Source organism: Phocoena phocoena, chromosome 15 (assembly GCF_963924675.1).
Source record: "Phocoena phocoena chromosome 15, mPhoPho1.1, whole genome shotgun sequence".
Taxonomy (NCBI): Eukaryota; Metazoa; Chordata; class Mammalia; order Artiodactyla; family Phocoenidae; genus Phocoena; species Phocoena phocoena.
The window spans coordinates 23592751-23617379 of NC_089233.1; the positions used below are offsets into that span (position 1 = coordinate 23592751).

General features: G+C 39.1%; 1 protein-coding gene across 1 annotated transcript in view; it reads left to right on the forward strand.

Annotated features, from left to right (window-relative positions):
- The first annotated feature begins 282 nt into the window (after positions 1 to 282).
- Positions 283 to 24629, forward strand: part of SMG1 (SMG1 nonsense mediated mRNA decay associated PI3K related kinase) — a 93749-nt gene continuing 69402 nt past the window's right edge. The window contains exon 1 of the mRNA XM_065892945.1: positions 283 to 368. Coding sequence (XP_065749017.1) covers positions 283 to 368 — 86 coding nt within the window. The remainder of the gene's footprint in view (positions 369 to 24629) is intronic.

Here is a 24629-nt window from a genome sequence, read left to right on the forward strand (position 1 = left end):
TGCGCCCCGGCGTCGCGGGCCGTGTACGGCCCTGTAAGAGACGTCGCCTCCCCTTCCTCCGCCTCCCTCTCACCGCGCCGCTCCCACCTCCCAGTCCTGCGCTGCGGGCTCAGGCGGAACCCGGAACGGCCGTCCGCCTCCCCCGCCCTCCGCCGCCTCCTCCTCCTGCTCGGCTTCCTCCTCAGCCCCGGGCCGGAGCGGAGTGTCGGCGGCGGCCGGTTCGGGCGGCGATTCGCGCTTCTTCGGGCGGCGGCGCTTGGCCATGTCGTGTCGGGGAAGGTAATGAGCCGCAGAGCCCCGGGGTCTCGGCTGAGCAGCGGCGGCGGCGGCACCAAGTACCCGCGGAGCTGGAATGACTGGCAACCCAGGTGGGTGAGCCGGCGCCCAGCCCGCCGACCCGACCCCGGGCCCCGCCTCGGGCGGGCCGAGGCCTAGGACCGCCGGGGTGGGAGGCGCGGCCTAGGCTCTCCACCCTCCTCCCCCCACCCCATCCCCCGCCCCGGGGAACCAGGCGCGGCTTCCTGGGTCCCCTCCCGCCCCGGCCGGGGGAGGAAGGCCGCTGGGAGGCGAGGCCTAAATGCCTCCCCTCTCCCTGCATTTCAACTTGGGGGCTGGAGCCGAGAGCCAGGGCGCCGGGAGAAGGCACTGGCCTAGGAGTTGGGTGAAGGAAGGGGGACCTGGCGGTGGGGGCACTTTTTACTTGCCACCTTGCCCTCAAGTTGGGATATGAGTTGGGGGATCCTGAGAGTATGGAACCCTCTCTGTTACCCATTAACTTCCCTGATCTTTAACCCTTTGAGTCCCCACGTGAAAGATTTCCTTAACTGGGATCCTTTCTGTGACCCCCACGTGTTAATATTTAAAAAAACAAAACAAAACCCAGCACTCCAAGGCATTACTCTGACAACAGCATAGTTGTGGAGCATGAGACTAGATTGTGACTGTGTTAATGGGGCCGACCGACCCTGGTACTAGGAAATGAAGTTTTCCCTAAGTGCAGGGGCAGTTACTCTGGCGGAGAGCAATTCATACCCGGACACTTGTACGGACAGTTGCTTAGAGGAGTAGAGAATTTGATTTGATTTCAGACAGGTTTGGGGCCTAGTTGGAAATGAGTATATGAGGAGAATCGAGTTTTGTTCTCCGCCCCCCCCCCCCCCCCCCCCGCCCCCACCACCACTTTTTGGCCACCCCGGGCCGATTGCAGGATCTCAGTTGCCCAACCAGGGATGGAACCTGGGCCTCGGTAGTGGAAGCACGGAATCCTAACCACTAGGCCACCAGGAAACTCCCTGCGGAGCATCGAGTTCTTAAAAAAAATTAATTTTCGTGTCTTTCTGATTAATCATGGGGCAGTTGTACCTAATTTAGGACTAATTTATTCTTATCTCTCTTACTGAATAAGTGCTTGTAATACTCAGACTATCTTGGAACTTAGCCCAGTGCCTAGAAAAACTTCCTAAATGTATATAATATTTTGGGGTTAGTTGATTCATGGAGCTCTCATACTTTGAAGCACACTTGCCATATGATTGTCCAGGAACTGGCCAAATAAATGTTAGACAAACACACATTGTTGGGATGACTTTTGCTTCTTGATGGTTTCATGTAATTCCAGCAGTGTTTGGAAATAATTTGGTAAGATGTTCGAAGGTAACACTTTAATACTTGATAGAAAAATCAAAATGCTCTTTTGGCTACTGAGTGGTACACATCTCATTCTGTTTAATATGCCTTCCCAAATCCTGTGTCTGTTGAGATCGGGTGTATATAACTAGGTGACTTTAAAAGTTAATGCCTGAGCCTAGAATTGAGATAAGTAGTTAAAAAAAAATGTTTTGAAAGCATAGTTTTACTTGTTCTTTACTACTTAGGGGTTATGCCTGCTTTACATAAAATCAGTTAACTAGTTTTGGTATCTTTATCTGTAATTGACATTCTTTTGTATGTTCATTGAAATGTGTGAAATTTGATTTTTTTTTGCATCTAATGAATTAGATGATAAATGAGCTTGAATTTGACATTTGAGAACTCTTTGACAGTAGATTTTCCATTATTTTTCAGTACTGTGGTCAGCATATGTAAAAGAATGTACACAGTATCCCTTTAGAGGACTAAATAAAGTGTCTTTCACAAATAGTCCTGGAGCTTCTGGAAAAGAATAAGTTGTAGCTTGTGTTTCTAAATAAATGGAGTAGCCCAGTTGCAGCTATGGGTTGACATCACCTGGCTTAATTTGACAGGTATGAAGCAGAATGGCTTATATAGTTGTGGAATATGTACGTGGGTTATTAGTATTGTCTGTTTTTCTTCAAGTACTTTATTTCTTGGCTGTGTGTGGGGGAGGATGTATGCATTCTTGGAAGCTGTGCTGTTTCACAGTCTCAGAACTTACTGCCTAGGTAGACAGATACTGTGAGATACCCTTGGTTACATGGAGTAACAGTTGATTAGGATGTTGGAAATACTTGACTTTTTTGTAGAAGAGGGAATAGAAAAGTATGGACAGTACGCCATAGCAAAACTTGATTTCTTTGCACTGTTGCCTAATTGTTTTGTTAAATAGCCAATAAAAAGCTTCAGGTGTTTGCCAAGTCATAAATTTTCATGAGTTAAATTTGAGGTTGTTATTCTGTACCCTCTTCACTTTAGAAAGGTGACAGACTCCAGTTAACTGACAGAATGGAGCTCGATTTTTCCCCTTGCTTAAATGGGGGTTTGTTTTTCTAAACATCTTCAAATGCAGACAGATTCCGTATGGCTCATCAGAGTCATTTTGGTTTAAAAAATTTTTTTTTTGCCTTTCTGTACCAGTCCTTGTCTGATTTTTTGGGTTCTATTTTACTAGATTTAGTCTTTTTGAAAAGTAGGATTTAAAAAAGCAATTTTTGGTTGGTTTCTTTTAGTGTTAGTTTGTCAGTTAGTCTGGAAACCAACTGTTGAGTCAATGATGGCCACACCTGATACTTCACACGTATTGACAGGAAGTGTTCCAGGTGGCTGAATAGACTAGTGTCATGTGGCAACAGAGCAAGCCCACCTTTGCTAAAAGCATACCTCTAGCAGAAAGCATTTTCTTCGTTTTCATTCGCTGTACTCTCCATTGACTTTTTTTTTTAATAAATTTATTTTATTTATGTATTTTTGGCTGCGTTGGGTCTTCGTTGCTGTGCGAGGGCTTTCTCTAGTTGCAGCGAGTGGGGGCTACTCTTCGTTGCGGTGCGTGGGCTTCTCATTGCAGTGGCTTCTCTTGTTGCACAGCACAGGCTCTAGGCGCACAGGCTCAGTAGTTGTGGCTCGCGGGCTCCAGAGTGCAGGCTCAGTAGTTGTGGCGCACGGGCTTAGTTGCTCTGTGGTATGTGGGATCTTCACGGACCAGGGCTCGAACCCATGTCCCCTGCATTGGCAGGGGGATTCTTAACTGCTGCGCCACCAGCGCAGCCCCTCCATTAACATTTAAGAATGATTAGGCAAATGAGTGGTTTTATTATTGGCACTAACCAGTCTCTCCTTTTCTTGACTTTATTTTGGGGAGTAATCTTCTGGGTGCACCAATCAAGATAGAGATCAGAATGATTTGTTTTAAAATTAAGTGTATATGGGACTTCCCTGGTGGTCTAGTGGTTAAGACTCCTGGGCTTCCACTGCAGGGAGCGCGGGTTTGATCCCTGTTTGGCGAACTAAGATCCTGCATGCCAGGCGGTGAAGCAAAAAAAAAAAAAAAAAAAGTATGTAATTTGTTATATTGTTCATTTTAATTCTCCAAGATGACAAGACCGATTTGACATTGGAGTCAAATATAGATTAGTTCAACAAGCAAGAGGGAGCGTTGTCAAATGAAAACACATAATTTTACTTCTACACTTGGGCATCTTAAGACTTTATTTGTTTAACAGATATATCTTGGGTATCTTACTGTGCCTAGTGTTAAGATCTTTCTACAGTTCTAAAAGGATGAAACTGTATATTAAAGACAGCTTCTATTTTTGGTAAAATGTAGACAGATTGAAGTTCTCACAAGTACAAATACCTTCATTCTCCATTGTCACAGACCAAAAGATGGGGAAGAGGGCTGTGAAGATAGAAAAGCCAAAAACTAGTATGTCTGACATTGTGAGAAACTGGATTTTTGAAACTAGAGTTGTCTATTCAGCCTTTTATGAGTCTGTAGTGTCTGATGTCCATAGGTGCATAATATAGTGAAATACATAAAGGGTGAAATTAAGTGGAGTTACATATTTTATAACTATAAATAGAGCTTTAGTTAAACAGAATTTAATGGTTGCCAATTCTGTACCACAGATTTTCATGTACATTAAGGAGTTCCAGATAATTGTGTATGGGTGTTTAATTTGGGGGGAAAGTTTATTTTTTCCATTATAGAATAAAATATAATCCTTATGAAACATATGGCAATTTTATCTTTAAATTGGACCCTTTTCCCCCTTCTGTTGTGGTTCCTTTTTAAGTTGGGAGTATAACTGAAGGGTTTTTTAAATAATAGGAGATTGTGAAATATTCTAATTCAATGAAAATATTCTAATTCAGGAAATAGTGATCCTGTAGGGATTTTTATGACTAATAGAGCTACTGTCTTTAAGGAGATTATCGGTTAGTATGGGGGATAAGAAAGGGCTTTGTAAAAGGTAAAGCAGTATATGGATATTAATTGTGATATAATTCTTGGTAAAATTCTTTTTATATGTGGTTTACAGTTTAAAACTTGGAGAGTCAGAGGAGGGAAAGCTGTACAGTTGAGTAGGGGGCAGTGGGACCATGAAATTGATCTGTTCTATTTTGACAGTAAATTTGCGGGGGGGGGGGGGGGGGGATCAAAAAATAGAAGAAAGCAGGGAAATGGCAAAATGCAAGTTGTCCTTGGTAAAATGTTACCAGTTTGGTTAGAAGGATGGGGTATTTGTGAGGTGTGATACAAATAAGAGATGAAGCTTAAGAGCTGGAGTGGGGCTGTATTGTAGGTCTTGAATCATACTGGACGTGTTTGGAATGACTTTAGGGAACTACTGAAGTTTTACCAGCATGGAAGTGGCATAACTGAGGAAGATTAAAATTAGGTGTGTGTGTGTGTGTGTAACCACAGTAGGAGGCAGTTGGAACCGTCTAGACAAGAGACTGTTGAGGACCTGAATATTGTTTATAATTCATGGTTTAAATTCAGACAAAAGTATTCAGCTCAATATATGGAATTTCCATAAGCAAGAGCCCCTTATTTGTTATCTGGTGTTGATTGAGGGTGATCACTAAAGTGATACTTTTTATCTGCTCACACTTCAATTCAGGTTAGGACACTTACATTATATAGGATGATCATATACACAAAATGGAGTGTGGTTGATGGTTTTTTTTTTTTTTTTTTTGTGAACACTGAGTTCTCACAACTTTTAAATTTAGGCTTTCCTGCTTTCACTGCTTGGCACTTGCTTACTTGATTTTCTTTCCCAATGCTAATCACCTAAAATAAATCCCTGAGGCGGCTTTCAGTGGACCTCCCTTTATAGATTCACACAAGCTGTCATTTGTTTGGTGTCTCTTCATATTGTTTTCTGGTTACCTGTCTTTGGCTATCTTAAAGTTTTCTCAGAATCCATTTTATTTTGGGGACTAGAAAATAAAACACATCCCCTCTTGTTTAGAGGTCTAACAGTGAAGGTTGCAGACATTTTGTGGTTTAATTCCTGTATGAAATACTCCAGCTTATTACTTTTTTTAATGTAGAATGTAACCTATTAAATTTTTAGGGAGACATTTGTGTTTTTCTTTTTTTAAATTGAGGTATAACTGAAATACAACATATTAGTTTCAGGTGTATGCATATGTTTTTATTATGTTCTGCTCCATCTTGTATGAGTTGACGGTACTTTTTCTCTCTTAGTTGAATTGTTTTTTGAACTTGTTACTTTTTTGAGATAAAATTTATCCATGTATAGGTCTTAAGTTGAGTGATTTTTGACAAATGTATACACCTGTGTAACCATAACCCTGATCAAGATACAGATACACAATGACTTTGCAGTTGGATAACTTCCTTTCCCACTGCACCCCCCCCAAAAAAAACCAAAAACCCTGGCAGAGTGTATGTGTGGATCTTACCTTAAAAGTTATTATAGACAGGAAATTTTTGAATATTATCTTATGATTTATTACCAACTTATGGTTTCTGAAGATTGATAACCTCGTCATCTTCAACATAGTTCTGTTATTCCTCTTTTGCTATAAACAAACTTGGAATATCTGAAGATCCTTGTGAAAACAGTTTCAGATGGTGGATCCACTGTTAACCTTTTCAGGCATTTGAGTCCTGGAACACAGAAGAGCTCTGCTAAGTTTGTTGGCTAAATTTATTCCTGTGAGCTACAGGTTCACGGACTTTTCTCTTCCCTCTTGAACCTACCATTGGTAGCTCTGTTTTTTGTCCTCTCCCCAACCTAAACATTGCACTTCCCTTAAGATCCTTACCCTACCTCTGCCCTCTGTGATCCTTTCCAAATCTTGGTACAGGTCTGCAATGAAAGGTGACTGTGCTTATCACTTCAACCTTTTTTTGTTCTCCCAACTAGTTTGTCCCTGAAGGCTGAGCCTGTCATTTTCTCTACTGTTCTGTGTACTTGCCCTAAAGCACTCCCCAAACTCATTTCTGTCTTAAGGGCCTTTGCAAGTCCTGTTCTTGCTGTGTAGCTACTGCATAGATTGTTCTTCTCAGAGTGCTTGACCTGGGTGTTTTCATGCTATCTCAGCCTAAGTGCACCCCCTCAGTGAGAAGCACCAGGCTTCTCTAATAACACTCACTATCTGAGTTTTTTTGTGTCTTCCCCAGTAAGACATAACCTTTATGTATGCATGCATCTTGTATAATGGTTTTACTTCTGTATCCCTTCTTCCCTACCAGTGCATCAGTAAATAGTAAACACTCTAAATTTGAGTGTCCTTTCTCAAGTAAATACATGAAAATGGAATTCTGCAAGTTTGTTTTTGTGTTTAGAGTTAACTGCAGGGCTTAGAACACTGTAACTGTAGGAGGCATTTTGAGAGGAACTGTTCCTTGTACAGCAGCTCGGTTAGCCCGAGGCAGCAACTTAAGTAAGGTGATTGTACAGGTTCAAAGGGACAATGTTCTAGTGGACTGAGGTGGCCAGATCAGACTGTGGCCATTTAAGATTCATAGGTTTTATCCATCTTGAAGAAATACTCTGTTCACATAAAGTTAATTTACACATTGACAGTTTATCCCATATCTGTTGTATCTATTTGTACATTATTTAAACAGTCTAATCACCAAAAAGTTAAGCACTGGGTGGGTTGAGCCTCTTTTGACATTCCATTAGAAGGCCTGAGGAAACAAACCTCTTGCCAGTTGTATGCCTGCTGATTGGGGAATGACTGAAATCCAAATTTTCCAGAATCAACAGGTTTCTTTCATAGTGAATTACTTCTTTCATATTAATCTTCATACCCTTTGAAGAAAGGAGATTGTATTCCTGTTAGAAATCATTCCTTAGGAAGTTAATGTTGCTACTCATAGCATGTCTAGGATCTCATGTTTATTATTTAAAAACCTGTTACGGACTTTTTGTGTTTATTACTTAAAAATCTTTTTCAAAAGAGGAGTTTCTGGGGAATTCCCTGGCAGTCCAGTGGTTTGGCGCTTTCACTGCCAGGGCCTGGGTTCGATCCCTGGAGGGGGAACTAAGATCCTACAAACCACACAGCCCCCCCACCTCCCCCCCCCAAAAAAAGAGGAGTTTCTGGCTTCCCTGGTGGTGCAGTGGGTTAAGAATCCGCCTGCCAATGCAGGGGACACGGATCTGAGCCCAGTCCTGGAAGATCCCACATGCCGCGGAGCAACTAAGCCCATGTGCCACAACTGCTGAGCCTGCGCTCTAGAGCTCGTGAGCCACAACTACTGAAGCTGTGGTGCCTAGAGCCGGTGCACCGCAACAAGAGAAACCACCGCAATGAGAGTCCCGTGTGCTGCAACTAGACAAAAACCCGCGCACAGCAACGAAGCCCCAGTGCAGCCAAGAATAAATAAAATAAAATAAATAAATTTAAAAAAAAAAGACTTTCTGGTATCAGAATTGTAGATTGCTTTTTGGTATGGAACTTACTAAATTCTGCTATTTCTTTGTTTATAAGGAAAGGCACTACTTTTTTCTTTTACCCTTTTTATCATCAATAAAGCACCTCAGCAGTGCTCTTATAGGTCTACAAGAAAATTATTACAAGCTCTGCAGTGGCCTAAGGTAATTATATGTATATGTCTGCAGATTTTTTTAAAAAATTGTTGAACTTAGTATTTACTAGATTTTTATTTTTGGGTGGCATCTAATGGATTAATACCTTTTGCTGATTAGGCAAAAGCCTTCACTAATAAGCATGTCTTGAACTATATAGTGACACGTATTAGTTTTTCCTCTGTATATAACAGCATTGGCAACAATCTTGTTTTTTACTGAAGTTCTTTGAATTAAAATTTTCCCTCTTATTTAAATTTAATTGAAAAATTATCTTTACTGTCTCCTCTTTAGCATTTTAATCTTCTGATTTAAAAAGATGTGTGTATATGGAGTGTGTGTGTCAGTGTGTGTGTTTGAAATTTTAACTTTCATCTTGGAATATTTAGTTCTTTGAAGCAACCCATGACTCTCGCTATCCTGCCTCTTAAGGGTCTCCCTAGTTTATATTCCTAGTAATATGAACCCTGGAATCCTTGTCTGAAATATATCACTTTATTTCCAGTCTCTTTGCTTTGATTCTGACACTGGAAATTCAGACTCATTGCCCTAATGACAGAGTGTATGTTGACTTCCTGCAGTTTGCCAGAAATTAGGCAGAAAAATCTATTAATTTGAGGGAAAATGTTGAACTTTTTGTCTGTTCTCTGTAGAATGGGACTCTCTTCTGATTTGATGATTAAAAAGATCCAAAGATGATCACCAGTATCACATAGTATTGTACAGATGAATTAATGCATATTTAATTGGAAAGAAAACACATCCTGGATTTTCTTTCCTAAAAAGATTGATTGTTTTTCTTCCTGTCCTTATATTCTTTTGATAAATGTGAAGAAAAATGAAAATGGTTTTCCAGAAGTAAGACAATGAATCTTGAGATTTAGTATCTATTCATTAGTCTGGTTTAGAGGAATCTACCTTGAGGTACAGTTTGTATTGTTTTTGCAGGACTTGAGTTAGAATTCTGTTATAAATGATTAATTGTCATTATTTGAAATATTGACGTAATTTTCATATGTGGTATCTTGTTCCTTTTTGAAAATACTGAAACTAAAGATGAACTTATGCTTAATAAAAGTGTGTTGGGGGGTGGTAATCAATTGACTGACTATAAGACAAAGTTTTGTAAAAGCAGCCTTTTATTTAATTAAAGTGGCCTATCTTGTATAGTTACTATAATGCTAGTATTCTGTATGTTTTTATTGTAATCTTATTGAAGATGTGAAAATTACACCACAGTGCTCTTCTCCCTGCTCTTTTAGTCCATTTAAAAATCCACTTGTCTTAGTATAATTACATTGGAGAAGTTAGAAGTAGAACCAGAGTGTTTTAGATTCTTCTCTAAGGTATATTTATTTTTAAGAATGTGTGCATTTTTAGTTTTGATCCCTTACAAATATTTGTCTTAGGAGAGGCTGGTGTCATGAAAATAGCAATGGACTAAGAATGGGAAGACAGAGGTCTTTTGTACTGACGTTACCAGCTGTCCCTCTGAGGAGGGATGCATTCCCTAAGACTGCAGAGTTGTGAGGGTTAAAGATAAAGTTTGGGAAATTACTTTCAAAACTGTAAAATGCTATACAAATGATATTTATGTTGTCACATCTGAATCAAATTTGGAATTTTAAAGAACCTCCCTCTTTTATCTCTTCCTCAAAAAGTTACAATTTACTACACACATGCACCCACACTCTAGTTCAAATTTCATTTTTCTCTTCTAGAACTCTAAGTACTAGAGTGTGTGTGTCTGTATGTGTGTGTGGTAACTTCTAAAAGTTTCATGAAGGGCATTTATGTCAAGTGTCTTAGAGGATATATGACTGGAAGCTCATATAATTATTAAATTTCTATTAGGTATGGCATTTGCCATCCTTAGTATAGTAGTGGCTTTTCTTTTTACATTTTCTACTTACAGGCTTCTAGAATGAAAATTTCCATTAGGCTGTCATCCTGTTTCAAGTTGGCCAATGAGGAATTTGACTGTATCATTCTTTATTTTTTCTATATATCTTATAATTCACACTTTAAGAACTTGATACCAGTTGAAATTGTGAGACAGCAAAAATAATCTAATCTTTCTGACTGCATTTATTGTAGGGCAGGTGCAAATGGAATTAAATAGAGACAGGGTAGGTTAAAAGGTAGCTTGTACCTTGCTTAACTTTCATTATACAGTTGGAATTTAAGAACTGATTCTTAAAAGAACATCAGTTGAATGCTGCATTGCGTTTTCTCCCCTACTCTAGTACGTATGTATGTTTGTTTTAAAGGGAGTAGGGAAATCATGGAATCATGGAAAGGATAGACTCTGGCAGTGTAATAGTTTGAAATACATAAAAAAAGAAGAACCACATACATCTTCTAAACAGATAGGAATTAACGAAGTTTTGTATCATTATGTAGTGTATATACAGTATTAAGCTTTCATGAGATTTTGGTACTATTTTACATTATAGCACTATAAATTTACTCAAAATGCGTAAATACTGTCTCCTAAGGAACTTCATATCTAGAAACATTGATTTTTCTCTTTCGTTGTAAAGTTTTTATTTTATACCACTTAAATCGATCTGATACAAGTGTGTTTAGTGTAAAATGTAACAAAAGAAAGAGATAGGGTTTGTATAGGCCTTTTGAGTTTAAAGTGGCTTAAGTGATGATTTTGAACTGTTTCATAGCTTTCTCAAACTTATAGCTAAATACTTTAAATACCTCAGTGTATTTCTGGCCACTGCTGAGCACAGTTGGAGTGCTGTTTCTTGGCGCTTGATTGCTGCTTACTAGAATATTTCAATAACTACCCCAAACTGTCTTCATTTAATAAATATTTCTGCAGTTAGAAGGGTAATCTGGTTTTTGTGAAAAATATCTTCCTTTCCCAACTGTTTCATTTAGGAGCCCATGTCTTTTGAGATTTATCTATGATACATTTTTATTTGTTTATGTTTAAGTAGGGGAGGATATGGCTGTTCAACATCACCTCTGAAAAAGAGGTTCCAATGCTTAAGTAGGAGGGTTTACCATGATACCACTGATTACAGGTAGTATGTTTCTTTACCAGTTTGGTGTTTAATAGTGTTATTTCCTACCCCAGGATACCTAAGGAGATAGGTCCTAAAGGAGTTACTGGACATGTTGAAAGGAGTCAGAGTCCATTTAAAAATCCACTTGCTGTCTTCGTATAATTATGTTGGTAAAGTTAGAAATAGAACCAAGGTGTTTTAGATTTCTCTCTAAGGTGTATTTATTTAAGAGGGTTGGGGTTGGGGGTCATGTGTCTGATTTGAGAATGGCCTAAAGATATTTCTGGTAATGTCTTCCTCTGTTGAGAATCATGTGTGGAATATGAAAATCAGTGTCTTTTCCATACTTGCCATTATATTTAAGATGTGTTACATGTTAAGGAGTGCATGTTAGAATATTGCTTTTTCGATGCCCGCATCCTTGACTCTGCCCAGGATTTGTAGGGTATACCATACCATTGTGGCAGTAGAGCCTAACTTGGTAATAGTTTTCTTTAAAAATACCTGTGTCTAAATTGCCTAGTATTTACTTTTTCTTGATGTGTTACAAGTGATTTTTGGCAGCCACATCATTTTTCTACATACATCTTCTAAACAGATAGGAATTAACGACCTGTTTAAAAAAAAAAAAAGTGGTAATGATGTTATCTGTTACACAGTACATTTTTGTACCACAGTGCTTTTTTGGATTATTTTTAAAGGGAAAATTTAAAATATGTAATTCTTAGAGAATCTCACAAGCATGTTAGTCCCTTGGGTATATGCTTGAGTCCATTAGAGGAACTTTATCAGAATAACTCTGCAGTCGTTATTTGCCTGTTTTCAGGACTTTTGATTTTTATTTACTTATTTGTTTTGCCCCCCCCCACCCCAGTTTTCAGGACTTTTTATGTTTTTAAATATTTATTTATTTGGTTGTGGTGGGATCTTCGTTGCAGTGTGTGGAATCTTTTAGATGCGGCTGCAGGATCTTCAGCTGCGGCATGCAAACTCTTAGTTGCGGAATGTGGAGTCTAGTTCCCTGACGAGGGATCAAACCCCGGCCCCCTGCATTGGGAGTGCAGAGCTTTAGTCACTGGACCGTCAGGGAAGTCCCCAGGACTTTTTAAAAGATGGTCGCCACATTTCTTATATTATAAAACACTCTGCCCTATCCTAGATTAGAGTCCCCCTCTGGTCTCAAGACTTCGTTTTAGGATTTCTTTAGTGTTTAACTCTTAGTGATTCTTAATATTCTGTGTCCTAAGTGGCTATGTTTGGCATATAACTGGAGAGTCTGCGTGAGGGTGAGGGGTTGGGACATGTTTCTTGGTAGACTTTCAGTCTTTTTGTCCTTCCTTTGCTAGGGAGGTCACGCAGTAAGAGATTTCCTTTCAATCTTGGCAATTTCCCAGGCTGAATGGGATGTTTCTAAAGTACTTCCAGGACTTGCTGACAAAAGAGGAAGATAAGGGATGCAAATGGTAGCTGAAGCAGGGTTTTATTTAAGGCTGTAAACTAGCTTGGGTTAAAAATAAAGGTCAGGGCTTCCGTGGTGGTGCAGTGGTTGAGAGTCTGCCTGCCGATGCAGGGGACACGGGTTCGTGCCCCGGTCTGGGAAGATCCCACATGCCGCGGAGCGGCTGGGCCCGTGAGCCATGACCGCTAAGCCTGCACGTCGGAGCCTGTGCTCCGCAACTGGAGAGGCCACAACAGTGAGAGGCCCGCATACCATAAAATAAATAAATAAAGGTCAGAAGAAAGTGAGTCCAGTTAACGTGGTGCCTTAGATTCGGAAGCCTTCAGGTGAACGATTATTTAGCATTAACAAAATTGTTTTGTTTTGTTAAATGATGAAAATTGAATTCACATCTGTATTGGAGATTAAAAGCATACCACCTTTTATCAATATTCTTAATGCCTAGTAAGAAATGAATTTATGCCAGATGAGGTACAGAACCTCATAATACTTAAATACGTGAAATAAATTAGAAGTGGACTGCCTGTCTCTCAGGCAATGATTTTTCTGATTTTGACAGCGACAGTGCTTTGACTCTTTAAATTTTTTTTGAAAGCTATCAAAATGGGTAGGCAATAAAATATTAGGAATTTACAGGGTGTTTCTTTTTTAAAAAAATAAAGTGCTATCAGGACTTATCTCAGGCATTTCTCAAGCATTGCTAAAGAGTAAAATTACTATCTTGCTAGAAATTTGGAACTTTTTTACTATTAGTCTAGGTAATAGTTGTCTTTTACTGGTTTAAGTGCACTGTTTTGTTTCTTTCTGTACCTTGGCTAGGTTAATCCTTCCCTAGCTTAAAGTTCCAGCTCTCATGCCTGATTAATTCAGACACTGACAGTCTTTGGTTTCATTGGAGAGCATCCAGTGCTACATTTTTGCTTTTCCATTGAGAATGGCTACAAAATATGGCAGGCAATATAAGACATGAAATATCGAATTATTAAAAATAAATCAATGTTCTTTTACTTTTATACCTTTACTGTAAAGAAATGTACTCTTTCCTATATGTCAGATTTATTGAGGTTTAGTTTATATGCTGTAGAGTTCTTTGAGTTTTGAGGAATGCAGATAGTATTGTAACCATGAGCACCACAATCACGCTGTAAATAGTTCCATCATATCTTCCCTTCCCCCACCCCAAGTTTCCTTACTCCCTTTTGTAGTCAACTTCTCCCAGCCCTTGGTAACTGGTCTTTTTTCCCCTATAATTTTGTCTTTTCAAGAATGTCATAAATAAGGTTTTAAAAAGTTGTTGTCAAATACACATAAAATTTACCATTTTACAATTCAGTGGTATTACGTACATTCATAACATGTGCAACCGTGACCACAATCTAGTTCCAGAACTTTTTATCACCCCAAGTGGAAACCCAGTATCAATTAAGCGGTCACTCCCCATTTTCCCCTCTTCCCAGCACCTGGCAACCACAAATCTATTTTCTCTGTGGATTTGCCTATTCTGGATATTTCATATAAATGGAATCATGTAATATGTAACCTTTTGTGTCAGACCTCTTTGACTTAGTATAACATTTTCAAGGGTCATCCTTGTTATAGTAGGTATGGCTGAATAATTATCTGTTGTATACCACATTTTGTTTATCCATTCATCCTTTGATGGGCATTTGAGTTTCTGTCTTTTGGCTATTGTGAATAGTATTGTGGTGAACATACACCTATAAGTGTTTGTTTGAACATTTGTTTTCAGTTCTTTTGGGCGTATATATACCTGGGAGTGGATTTGCTGGATCATGTGGTAATTCTATGTTTAACTTTTTTTTTTTTTTTTTTTTTGCTGTATGCGGGCCTCTCACTGTTGTGGCCTCTCCTGTCGCAGAGCACAGGCTCTGGACACGCAGGCTCAGCGGCCATGGCTCACGGGCCCAGCCGCTCCGCAGCATGTGGGATCCTCCCGGATTGGGGCACGAACCCGTGTCCCCTGCATCGGCAGGCGGACCCTCAACCACTGCGCCACCAGGGAAGCCCTATGTTTAACTTTTTGAGGAACTGCCAAACTGTTTTCTGAAGTCCTTTGTACCATTTTACATTCTTATCAGTGATGTACAAGAGTTCCAATTTCTCCACCTCTCACAACATTTTCCATTAAAATTTTTTTGGCTATTCTAGTGGGTGTGGTTTCTGTTTGTGGTTTTGATTTGCATTTTCCTATTCACTAATGAAGTTGAGCAACTTTTCATGTGTTAATTGGCCATTTGTATGTCTTCAGAGAGATGTATCAATTCAGGTCTTTTGCCCATTTTTAAATTGGATTGTTTGTCTTTTTGTTGAGTTATAGGAGTTCTTTGTATATTTTGGATATTAGACACTTCTCTTATGAGGTATATGATTTGCAAGTATTTTCTCTGGTTTTATGAGTGGTCTTTTCATTTGATAGTGTCCTTTGCACAAAAATAAATAAGACTTCTAAAATGCATATTAAGTAGAATTTAAAAATTTGGAATCATTTAAATATATTACTGAAGCCATCCCTTTCTATTACTGGCTTCTTTTTTGTGTTCAGAGAAGTTATTCTTAAGATCATATGTATAGACCATATTTTAGTTATATAAAGTTTTACCTTAGAAGACAAAATTTTTACTTAATCACAATGGATTTTGATCCAAGGTCATCTTCTCCTCAGTTCCCCACCCCTCTCCATGCAGCAACCACTATACTGTTTTCCTTTCCCTATGAAAGGTGTGTGGTATTAGATAATACAGTACCTCTGCCTTCAATACTAGCATCTTTTCAAACTAGTGGGCAAATTGAAGCTAGTATATAACTACTAAAGTGCAAGCTAGTGTGGTTCTCTCTTTGAGTGTTGTAAGAGTTTGAAGAAGGGGCTGAATGATGGAATTTTTATTTTATTTTTCTTTCTGAAAGCACAGAACATTTTATACTCCTAATTGGAACTTATACTAACAGTTCTTTTTATTCTAGATTGTAAATTCTTAGAGGGTTGGAACTATCTTACTTAGTTCGCCTTTTGGAGTCATTACTCCTAGTTAGTGCTCTTGTTGTAGAACATAACCAAGAAAATATTGTTGATTAGGGAGTATGGGTTCTAGGTTGAATGTTGAAGAAAACTTAGTGTTGGGTTAGGTTAGGGGACTGCATTCCAGTGTCAAGAGAAAGGCCTCAATTGTGAGAATAGGCAATCATTTAGTCAACAACTAATTTGTGTGCCATCAAGGCAATGAGGGGTACAATGATAAGCAACGCTAACAGGCTCTTGCCCTTTTGGAATTTACAGTCTCCTGGCAGAACACAGTTAAATAAGCTTCTCAAATGGTGTAAGAGCTAAGGGAACTATTAGGTTCTCTGGAAGCACTTATATAGCAGGGACTCCTAGTCACCCTCAGGGGAATCAGAAACTTTGCGAAGGAAAGCTGAAGCTTGAAGGACATTGAAAAATTAGCTAGGGTCGGCGAGTGCTGAGGACAAGGCTGTTCCAGGCAGACGAGCTGAGCAAGGTGACTGAAAGATTGGGATGGATGGAGCATAGAATGTAAAAGGATTACAAGAGTGTGGAGAGTTAGCTGAAAAGGGAAGTAAGGTACATAAGATGATAAAGGGCAGTGGGAGGACATCAGATTTGTGTTTCATAAGAATTATTTTTGTTGCACTGTGGAGGAGAAGTGAGAGAGAGGTGAGAATTGGAGGTGGGAAACATACTGTGTCTGACTGGCCAAATAGTGCCATTTATTGGAAAATACCTGATGATGGTACCATTTATTAAAATGGGGGTTCCAGGAAGAAAGGAGCCAGTTGTGTTTGAGGCATTAGAACATTAAGATTGTTTTTTTAAACAGTTGGGTTTATAGGTCTGGACCTCAGAGTGGACATATATGATGGAGGCCTGGATTTGGGAGTCGATGTCCTATGGGTGATAAGTACTGCCATTGGCATGGATTGCGGGAGAGAGTACAAAGTGAGATGCATAGAGGGCCTGTGGTCAAGCTTTGAGAAACTCCAAGATTTAGTATTTGGTAGAGGAGGCTGAGCAAGCCTTCAAAGGTTCCTGAAAAAGCAGAACCAGAGAGGCAGCAAGAAATACAGACTATAACATACTATAAGCCAAAGGAAGGGAAGAATCTGGTTACTTTGAATTCTCAGGATCTGAGCCCAAGTTATTGTAAGGATTTTAAAAAGAAGTTTTCATTCATCCCACCTCATTCTTCTGTAAGGCACCTTTGTGTAGGCCACAGCCTGCTCAACCCTGCTCAGAAGCCCTGTGAAAACCTGCTATGAGAGGATGAGTAAGAAGCAGCCTGGAATATATCTTGCTTTTATCAACCTGGAGGTCTTAGTTGGTTTTGCCAAAAGTGATAGGGCAGAAGTTGGATTGGTGTAGCTGGAGGAGCTAGTGGAGGTAAAGAAATGATACAGCGAGTAGAGACAATTCTTAGTTTGACTGCAAAGAGCAAAGGCAGATTGTTTGGTTGGAGGGACGTGGAATTGATGGACTTTTTCTGTTTTTTGGGAGGTTGTGTTGTTTTGTTTTTTTGCGATACGCGGGCCTTTCCCGTTGCGGAGCACAGGCTCTGGACGTGCAGGCTCAGCAGCCATGGCTTACGGGCCCAGCCACTCCGCAGCTTGTGGGATCTTCCTGGACCAGGGCACGAACCCGCGTCCCCTGCATCGGCAGGCAGACTCTCAACCACTGTGCCACCAGGGAAGCCCTGGGTGTTTTTAAATTTTTAAAAATTTTTTTTTTTTTTTCGATACGCTGGCCTCTCACTGTTGTGGCCTCTCCTGCTGCGGCAGGCGGACTCTCAACCGCTGCGCCACCAGGGAAGCCCCCTGGGTGTTTTTTTAAAATATGTTTTTGTATTCTTACATTGGAGATATTAGAAAATTTTACATGTTTAAGGAGAGCATTCAGTTTGGTGGGAAAGGTAGACTCCCTAGGAGAAAGACTGTTTGTGAAAAGGTATGAGAAGGTAGACATAGAATCCTAATCAAGGCCTAGAGTTGGGTGCAGGTGTGTTATGGTATCTTTTTTTTTTTTTTCCCCCCCTTGGTTAAGTAGAAAGAATTTGTCAGGGATTTAGGAGAGTATTTTGGAATCTGAAGAGAATGGGGAATGTCTGGATAGTGCATGTGGGAGATGAACATTGGAGGACCTGGGGATGTGGTGCTTGGCACTGATGGATGATGGAATTGATAATTGGGTTTATGCAGGGTTGGGATTTTGCCAGATTGGTGTGAGGGAAATGTTAAGGCAGGTTAAGGGAATTGGCAAGAGTTATTGAAATGATAAACCATGAAAAACTGGTTAAAGAAGGAAGTTAAGAAGAAAAAAGTACTTGAATTGGAAAAAAGTAGAGAGAATCACTGGAATTAAAGTTACTAAAAAAACCTTTAGAGTGGTATTGAGAAAGTGTGAGTAGTAGAGAGTTGTCAGAAGCAAAGCAAGTCATTGGGGGCATTGAGCAAGAAGAACTGAAAAGGGCTTGTGGGATTTTAGAGACAAGTAAGCCACCAGTGGCAGTTGCTACTGGGGCAGGAGCAGTTTCTGTGGAGTGCTGAGGGTGGGACCCTGGTTACAGTGAGTTGGAAAGTGAGTGATGGCAAGGAAAAGAAATTTTCAAGAGGTTTGGCTGTGAAGAATCTATCTAGACAATTAACTTTAGAAGGAGAGAATTAATGTTTTTGTTTTTTTAGAGGAAAGACCTGAATGTGTTCATATGTTGATGTTGTGATGAGCATTGGGAAAGTCAGATGCAAGGCATACTCCAGAAGGTAGGGGAATGTATGAATCCAAAGGGTTACTGCAGATAGGAGGTTTACTTGTTCCATTATGTGAGTGTGATGGGAAGAAATGTTCTGTGTGCAGACATAGGTAAATTTGTAGATTGCTGGAAGGAGGTTGGCAGGCAGTGGTGGAGTGTTGAAGAACTTGAAAGTTAGAACTGAGTTGAGTTCTTGCTCTGCCTTTAATTAGCTGTGCTGCTTTAGGTAAGTTATGGAATCTTTGTTACCTCATCTGTAAGAAGGTAACTTACCATCTTCAGTAATCACAATAGGATTATGTTGAAGATTAAATGAGGTGGTAAATGTATGTAAACTGCTTGGGGAGGTTGCCTACCAGACTTTATTATGAGCTCAGAATTTAGTTCTTACTATTCAGAGTGCTGTAGAAAAACTTGTATTTCTAATATAGCAAGAGTCTGTAAGGTTATCAGTGGTAGTGCTGGGGGAAGGAGAAAAGTGCAGAAAGTTTGAAAGCTGTTTTGGAAAGCAGAAAACCCTGGCTAGGGAGTCACGGGCAGCATTGAAGGGAGTGGTGTATTCACCAGCCTTTACACTGAAGATACTTGTGCACATGAAGCAAAGGTTAAAATCTAATGTAGTACCCTCCTAGTTACTTTGTTTGTCCTTTGTGGTTAATATGATTAGAGGTCTGTCAATAGAGGCTGTTTGAGATTCCTTGGGAGGGATATAAACTATACTGAAGTTGAATCTTTTCTATGTTTTGCTTAAAGATATTATATAAAAACAAAATTTACAACCCTTTAAATTTTGGGTTAGAGTATATTCAGTCATATAGGTACAGAGTTAGAGAGAGCATGTCTGTAAGACCACCCTTACTTCTGATAGTTGCAAGTTTGGGAGTCCCCAAGACCATTCCTGGGTTGGATAATTCACCGGAAGGACTTATAGGACTCATTGAAAGCTGTTATACTCATGGTTACAGTTTATTAAAGCTATAGGATACAGATTAAAATCAACCAAGGGTAAAGGTACATAGGGCAGAGTTTACGACAGTTCCAAATGTGGAGCTTCTCCCCGTGGAGTAGTGAGCAGTGTTACTTTCCTGGTATTGATGGGTGATAATACGTATGGAGTATTACCAGCCATGGAAGCCCAGCCCAGCCTTGGTGTCCAGAGTTCTTATTTGGGCTCCATGATTGACTGCCCACATGCACGAACTTAGTTTCCAGCCCTACTAGAGGTTGAGTTGATCCGTGTGACTCAAAGGCCCCACCATACATAGATCACATTGTTATACTTTCTAGTGTGACCCAAAGTTCCCAGGTGGACGAGGGCACTCTTTTTTTTTTCTTAAATTATTTATTTATTTTTGGCTCTTTTGGGTCTTAATTGCTGCCTGTGGGCTTTCTCTAGTTGCAGCGAGTAGGGGTTCCTCTTCGTTGGGATGCGTGGGCTTCTCATTGCAGTGGTTTCTCTAGCTGCGGAGCACTGGCTCCGGGCTTCAGTAGTTGTGGCTTGCGGGCTCTGGAGCGCAGGCTCAGCAGTTGTGGCGCACGGGCTTAGTTGCTCCACGGCATGTGGGATCTTCCCGGACCAGGGCTCGAACCCGTGTCCCCTGCATTGGCAGGCAGATTCTTAACCACTGTGCCACGGGGGAAGCCCAAGGGCACTCTTATTAGGCATTATATTCCAAGAGTTTAGAGATTACCTTCCAGAAGCCAAGGGTTAAGGCCAGACCTCTCTTTGGGCAAGGTAAAATTCTTTACAGTTTTACAACAATTGTTAAATATATTTTTATATTTTGAGGCTGCAGAAACTAATTAGTTGATGTTTGATTGATGATTAAAAGTTGGTAATAAAGAACCCATAAATTGTATGGGTTTGGTATCGTAGACACTTAATACTTAAGTAGCTAAGGAAGTTTCATTAAGAAATACTAGCTGTTAATATTTATAGTAAAATTGAGGTAAACATAATTTTGGCATGATGGTTCAATTCTGTTATATTAAATTTGAACTTACTGTTTTCTCCTGTGGAAACAGTTTCATATAATGAAGTCCCTGAGCCTCCCAAGTGAATTCTTTAGCCATAGACTCATATTTTAGAGCAATGTCTCTAATGTGAAAGTACACAAGCCTCAGAGTTATGCATAGTTTCACCTTTTCTCTTATACTTTTTTGAAAGTATGTCTGAATCCAGGTGAGTAAGAGATATCACAGAGATAACCTTGAATTTATTTATTTATTTATGTATTTTTGCGGTACGCAGGCCTCTCCCGTTGCGGAGCACAGGCTCCGGACGTGCAGGCCCAGCGGCCATGGCTCACGGGCCCAGCTGCTCTGCGGCATGTGGGATATTCCCGGACCGGGGCACGAACCCGTGTCCCCTGCATCGGCAGGCGGGCTCTCAACCACTGCGCCACCAGGGAAGCCCTTGAATTTATTTTTAACAAGTAAATCAGTTTTAGTGGTATTAACTGTTAGTATGAAAAACTCACAGCATATCCTACAACTGCTTTGTGACAGTGATGCTATACATCTTTGAGTACCATTGCTTTAGAGAATAAATGCATTCCCACCTCATTGGCTTTAGTGCAAATATCATTTCCTAGTTGATATCCATTACAAATTAGATCTCACCATGAGAACGAAATCCCTTAATAAGCCTAGTTAAAAACAACTTGAAGCAATATGATGCTTATTCCGGTGGCACCACTAGGTGTGGTGTTTGCATCAAGTCATTTCCAGGTGCTTTATGGAAATGTTTTCTGATAGGGAATTCCCTGACTTCACATTTCCAGGCTGACTTTTCCCCCTTAAGAACTGGACCACAAGACCACACTTAGCCAGGAGATACTTAACTATCCCCTAACACGTGGTAGGTTGTTGACGTGAGGTCTGAGGGCTTGGGTCATTGAAAATGAATAACCTCTTAGATTTATTACATTTTCTGTATATTGAGAATAGGTGACTAAAATGAGCGGTAACTATATTTGCATGTGATTTGTATGTTATAGTTAACATTTAAATTCTTTTGTACTAAAAATTTTTTTGTTGCCACCTTAAGCCTCTGTTCTCTAAGGCATAGAGTGGCATGTGCCATCTCAGTTTTTGCTTCAACATATAAACCCTAGAGGGCCATAGTGCAATTAAAAGCACCTAACCCATAAATGATATTTGCTTCATGTTTGAACAACAAATGTTTTAACCCACTGTCTTCACTAATATTGTAACTACTGTCTTACAGATTGACTTGATGCAAAAACATCACAAAGGCTCCATATTATACAGTATGCGATTTTTGAGGTATGAGCTTTAGAAACTTACCTCTCATGTGGCATGTACATCAGGCTTTAACTTCAGTTTAATCATTTTGGGGAATTTATGCATTTCTTTTTTTTCCCTCTCTCTCTCCATAATATTTTTAGAGTATTAAAGGGGCTGTGGAGGTATTTTTGGATTCTTGCTAGGATACTTAGTCTTAACAGATACATTTTCTTTTTATCACTAAATTGAGACACTAATTCTGGCAGATGATAGCTTTTTCAGCCCTTATAACTAGCTTAACATTTATGCCTGCCTCTTTGAGTTCAAATCTGCATTTTCTATTTTGTGCCTTTGATTGCCTCATTTTAAGTGCTCATTTCCGTTCTTAACAGTTTTCTATTTATTGGACTGGGATGATCTTGTTGGTGCTAACTGCCTGATATTGACTTTTTGAGAACTAAGCTGTCTAGATATTATAAAAATAGAGATTTCATATAAATGCTGAACTATTTTGTGATTTTGGGTTCAGAATACCTATAACTTGAATTCTGGTTAGAAATATTTTGATCAGTTTATATTAGAAGAACTTAGCAACCAGGGAGTTTTTAGACAGTTCTGAGACAGTAGTTCTACCCTAGTGAATTTTTTGCTATATTTCTGAAAACCCAAATTCTGAAAAAAAAAAAAACTTGGTGTTTATTACTAATGAGATTTAAAAACGTATATTTCTAACAAATTGGGAGGTTGTTCCTGTTTTTTTTCAGTTTAGTTTGAAATCAGTGCTTCCTAGTTAGCAATGGATTTGTTGGTAGCAGTAGATTGCTTAATTTCTTCAGTGAAGAAGTTAAAATCAGCTATTGTATATTGAGTATAAAAACTTGTTTTGATCATATTCATATGTTTGTGAACTATTTATATTTATTTGTTTAGACTGAAAACCTTGAGTATATTTACTATTATGGTCATAATAACTTCAAGTGTACCTTGTAAGCTAAGTATTTCTTAAGAACTTATCTTTCTTAAGCCTCACAATAACATTACATAATAGATAGGTATTATCCCCATTTTATGCAAAAGACAACTGAGGCTTGGAAATTAAGTTCCTTGTGCAGAATCACACATACCTTTTCAGTGCTAGAGCTGGGATTTGAGCCCAGACCTTTTTTAACCCATATTCGCTATTGCCTTGTGTTTACTGGTATGTCACCAGAAAAAGATACAAATATTTAACTCTCAATGGTAAGAGTAGTATATGTGATGCATAAGCATAATGAAAATTAGAAATTCAGATTATTTAGATATTAATTTAAATATTGATAGACTTAAGTTATCTTGATGTTTTAGAATTATTTTATTCATTCATTTACTAACAGCTTCCTTTTCTAAGTTGTGTTAGATGCTATATGTATAGACAGGTTCAAAATCTGCCAGAAAAGCTCATAAGTTCTCTTTTATTTTTCAGTTCCCTTTTAGAAATTAATGATATGTTATGGTTTATTATAGGTGCTCATTTAGTGTGCTATTTTAGATACATGGGGGTAGATCATTATGTTAGTTTTAAAAAGTTCTCATGCTCCATTTAGCGGTAAAGGTATTTAAATGCTTATACTTAGTATGCTTAGAAAATATCCTAATACATTTTTTTTTTGAAATTCCATAGATTTTATTTTTCATATGTTGGAAGTTCTGAGCTTTGTCAACAAGTGAACTCTGAATGTTTGAAGAAGATACTTCACTATGGAACCTTAGTTATATGCATAGTATGCTAGGGTTATGGATTTTTATCAAGTTTCAGATTGAGAGCCTTTAGGAATAATTTAGATTGGTGCCACATAGGTATCCAAGTTTAATTGAACCTATTTGTCTACATTCTATATTAACAGTGATTGCAGTAGGTACAGATCAGGGTGTCTGAGCCTATGTACCTTTTCATATTTAGTGTTCTTGGGGGGGGCAACGAAAGGATGATAAACTCGAAATGAAATACACAGACACTTTTTTTTACACATAGGGGAGGGCCATGGGGGTTGAGGAATAGCTCAGTTTCTGCTCTTGCCAGTGTCCTTAACTTTTCCAGATAATTATGGGTGCAGCAGGTGTTTTAGTAAGTATCATAAAAGTGATTTTTTTTCCAGAAGATTGTTCCTCTCAGAAGAAATATCAATAGCAGAGGAACTTTTTTCTTGGTATTTTTCATACACTGCCATAGGGTAGTTAGTGTTTTCTTATTTCTTGATACCTTATGGTTGATGGAAGAATAAGGCTCATGAGAAATTATAAAGTTTAGCTCCCTATTTTACTGATGGGGACATTGAGGCATAGAGATGATCCTTAGATAAGGGTACTAATTTTATCCTGGGGCTGAGCAGCTTGTTAATATCAGGCATCTCGGATTATTCTAGGCGGTGCTTGAATTTTAAATAGATTATGGACTGCAACCTTCAGCTTTATTGGATTCCTGACACCTTGCTTTTATTTTCCTCACTTTTTATAATTTTAATAGATATTCTTTATATGAGGAATCTTCAGTGAAGTCCTCAGTATTGCCATACATTAAAACAATCTTTGCAGCTAATGTGTTCTTCCCTAATATCCTATTGAGCTTGCTTTCAAATTTCATTCTATAATTTATTTTCCCACCAAATAGTCAAGTTACAAATTGAGGTGAGAGAAGGAGAGAGCCACATTGCCATGAGGCAGTACTTTAAAAATAATTTGGTAACACATTGCCCCTGCCTGATATGTTGCCAGTGTTTTTTTATTTTTATGACTGGGAAGATTGTAATTTTTCCACTGGTTAAAACCCTCTTCTGGGAGGAGGAGATTTAGGAAGAACTATTCCTTTTATCAAGTCATGTGAAAAGAATCC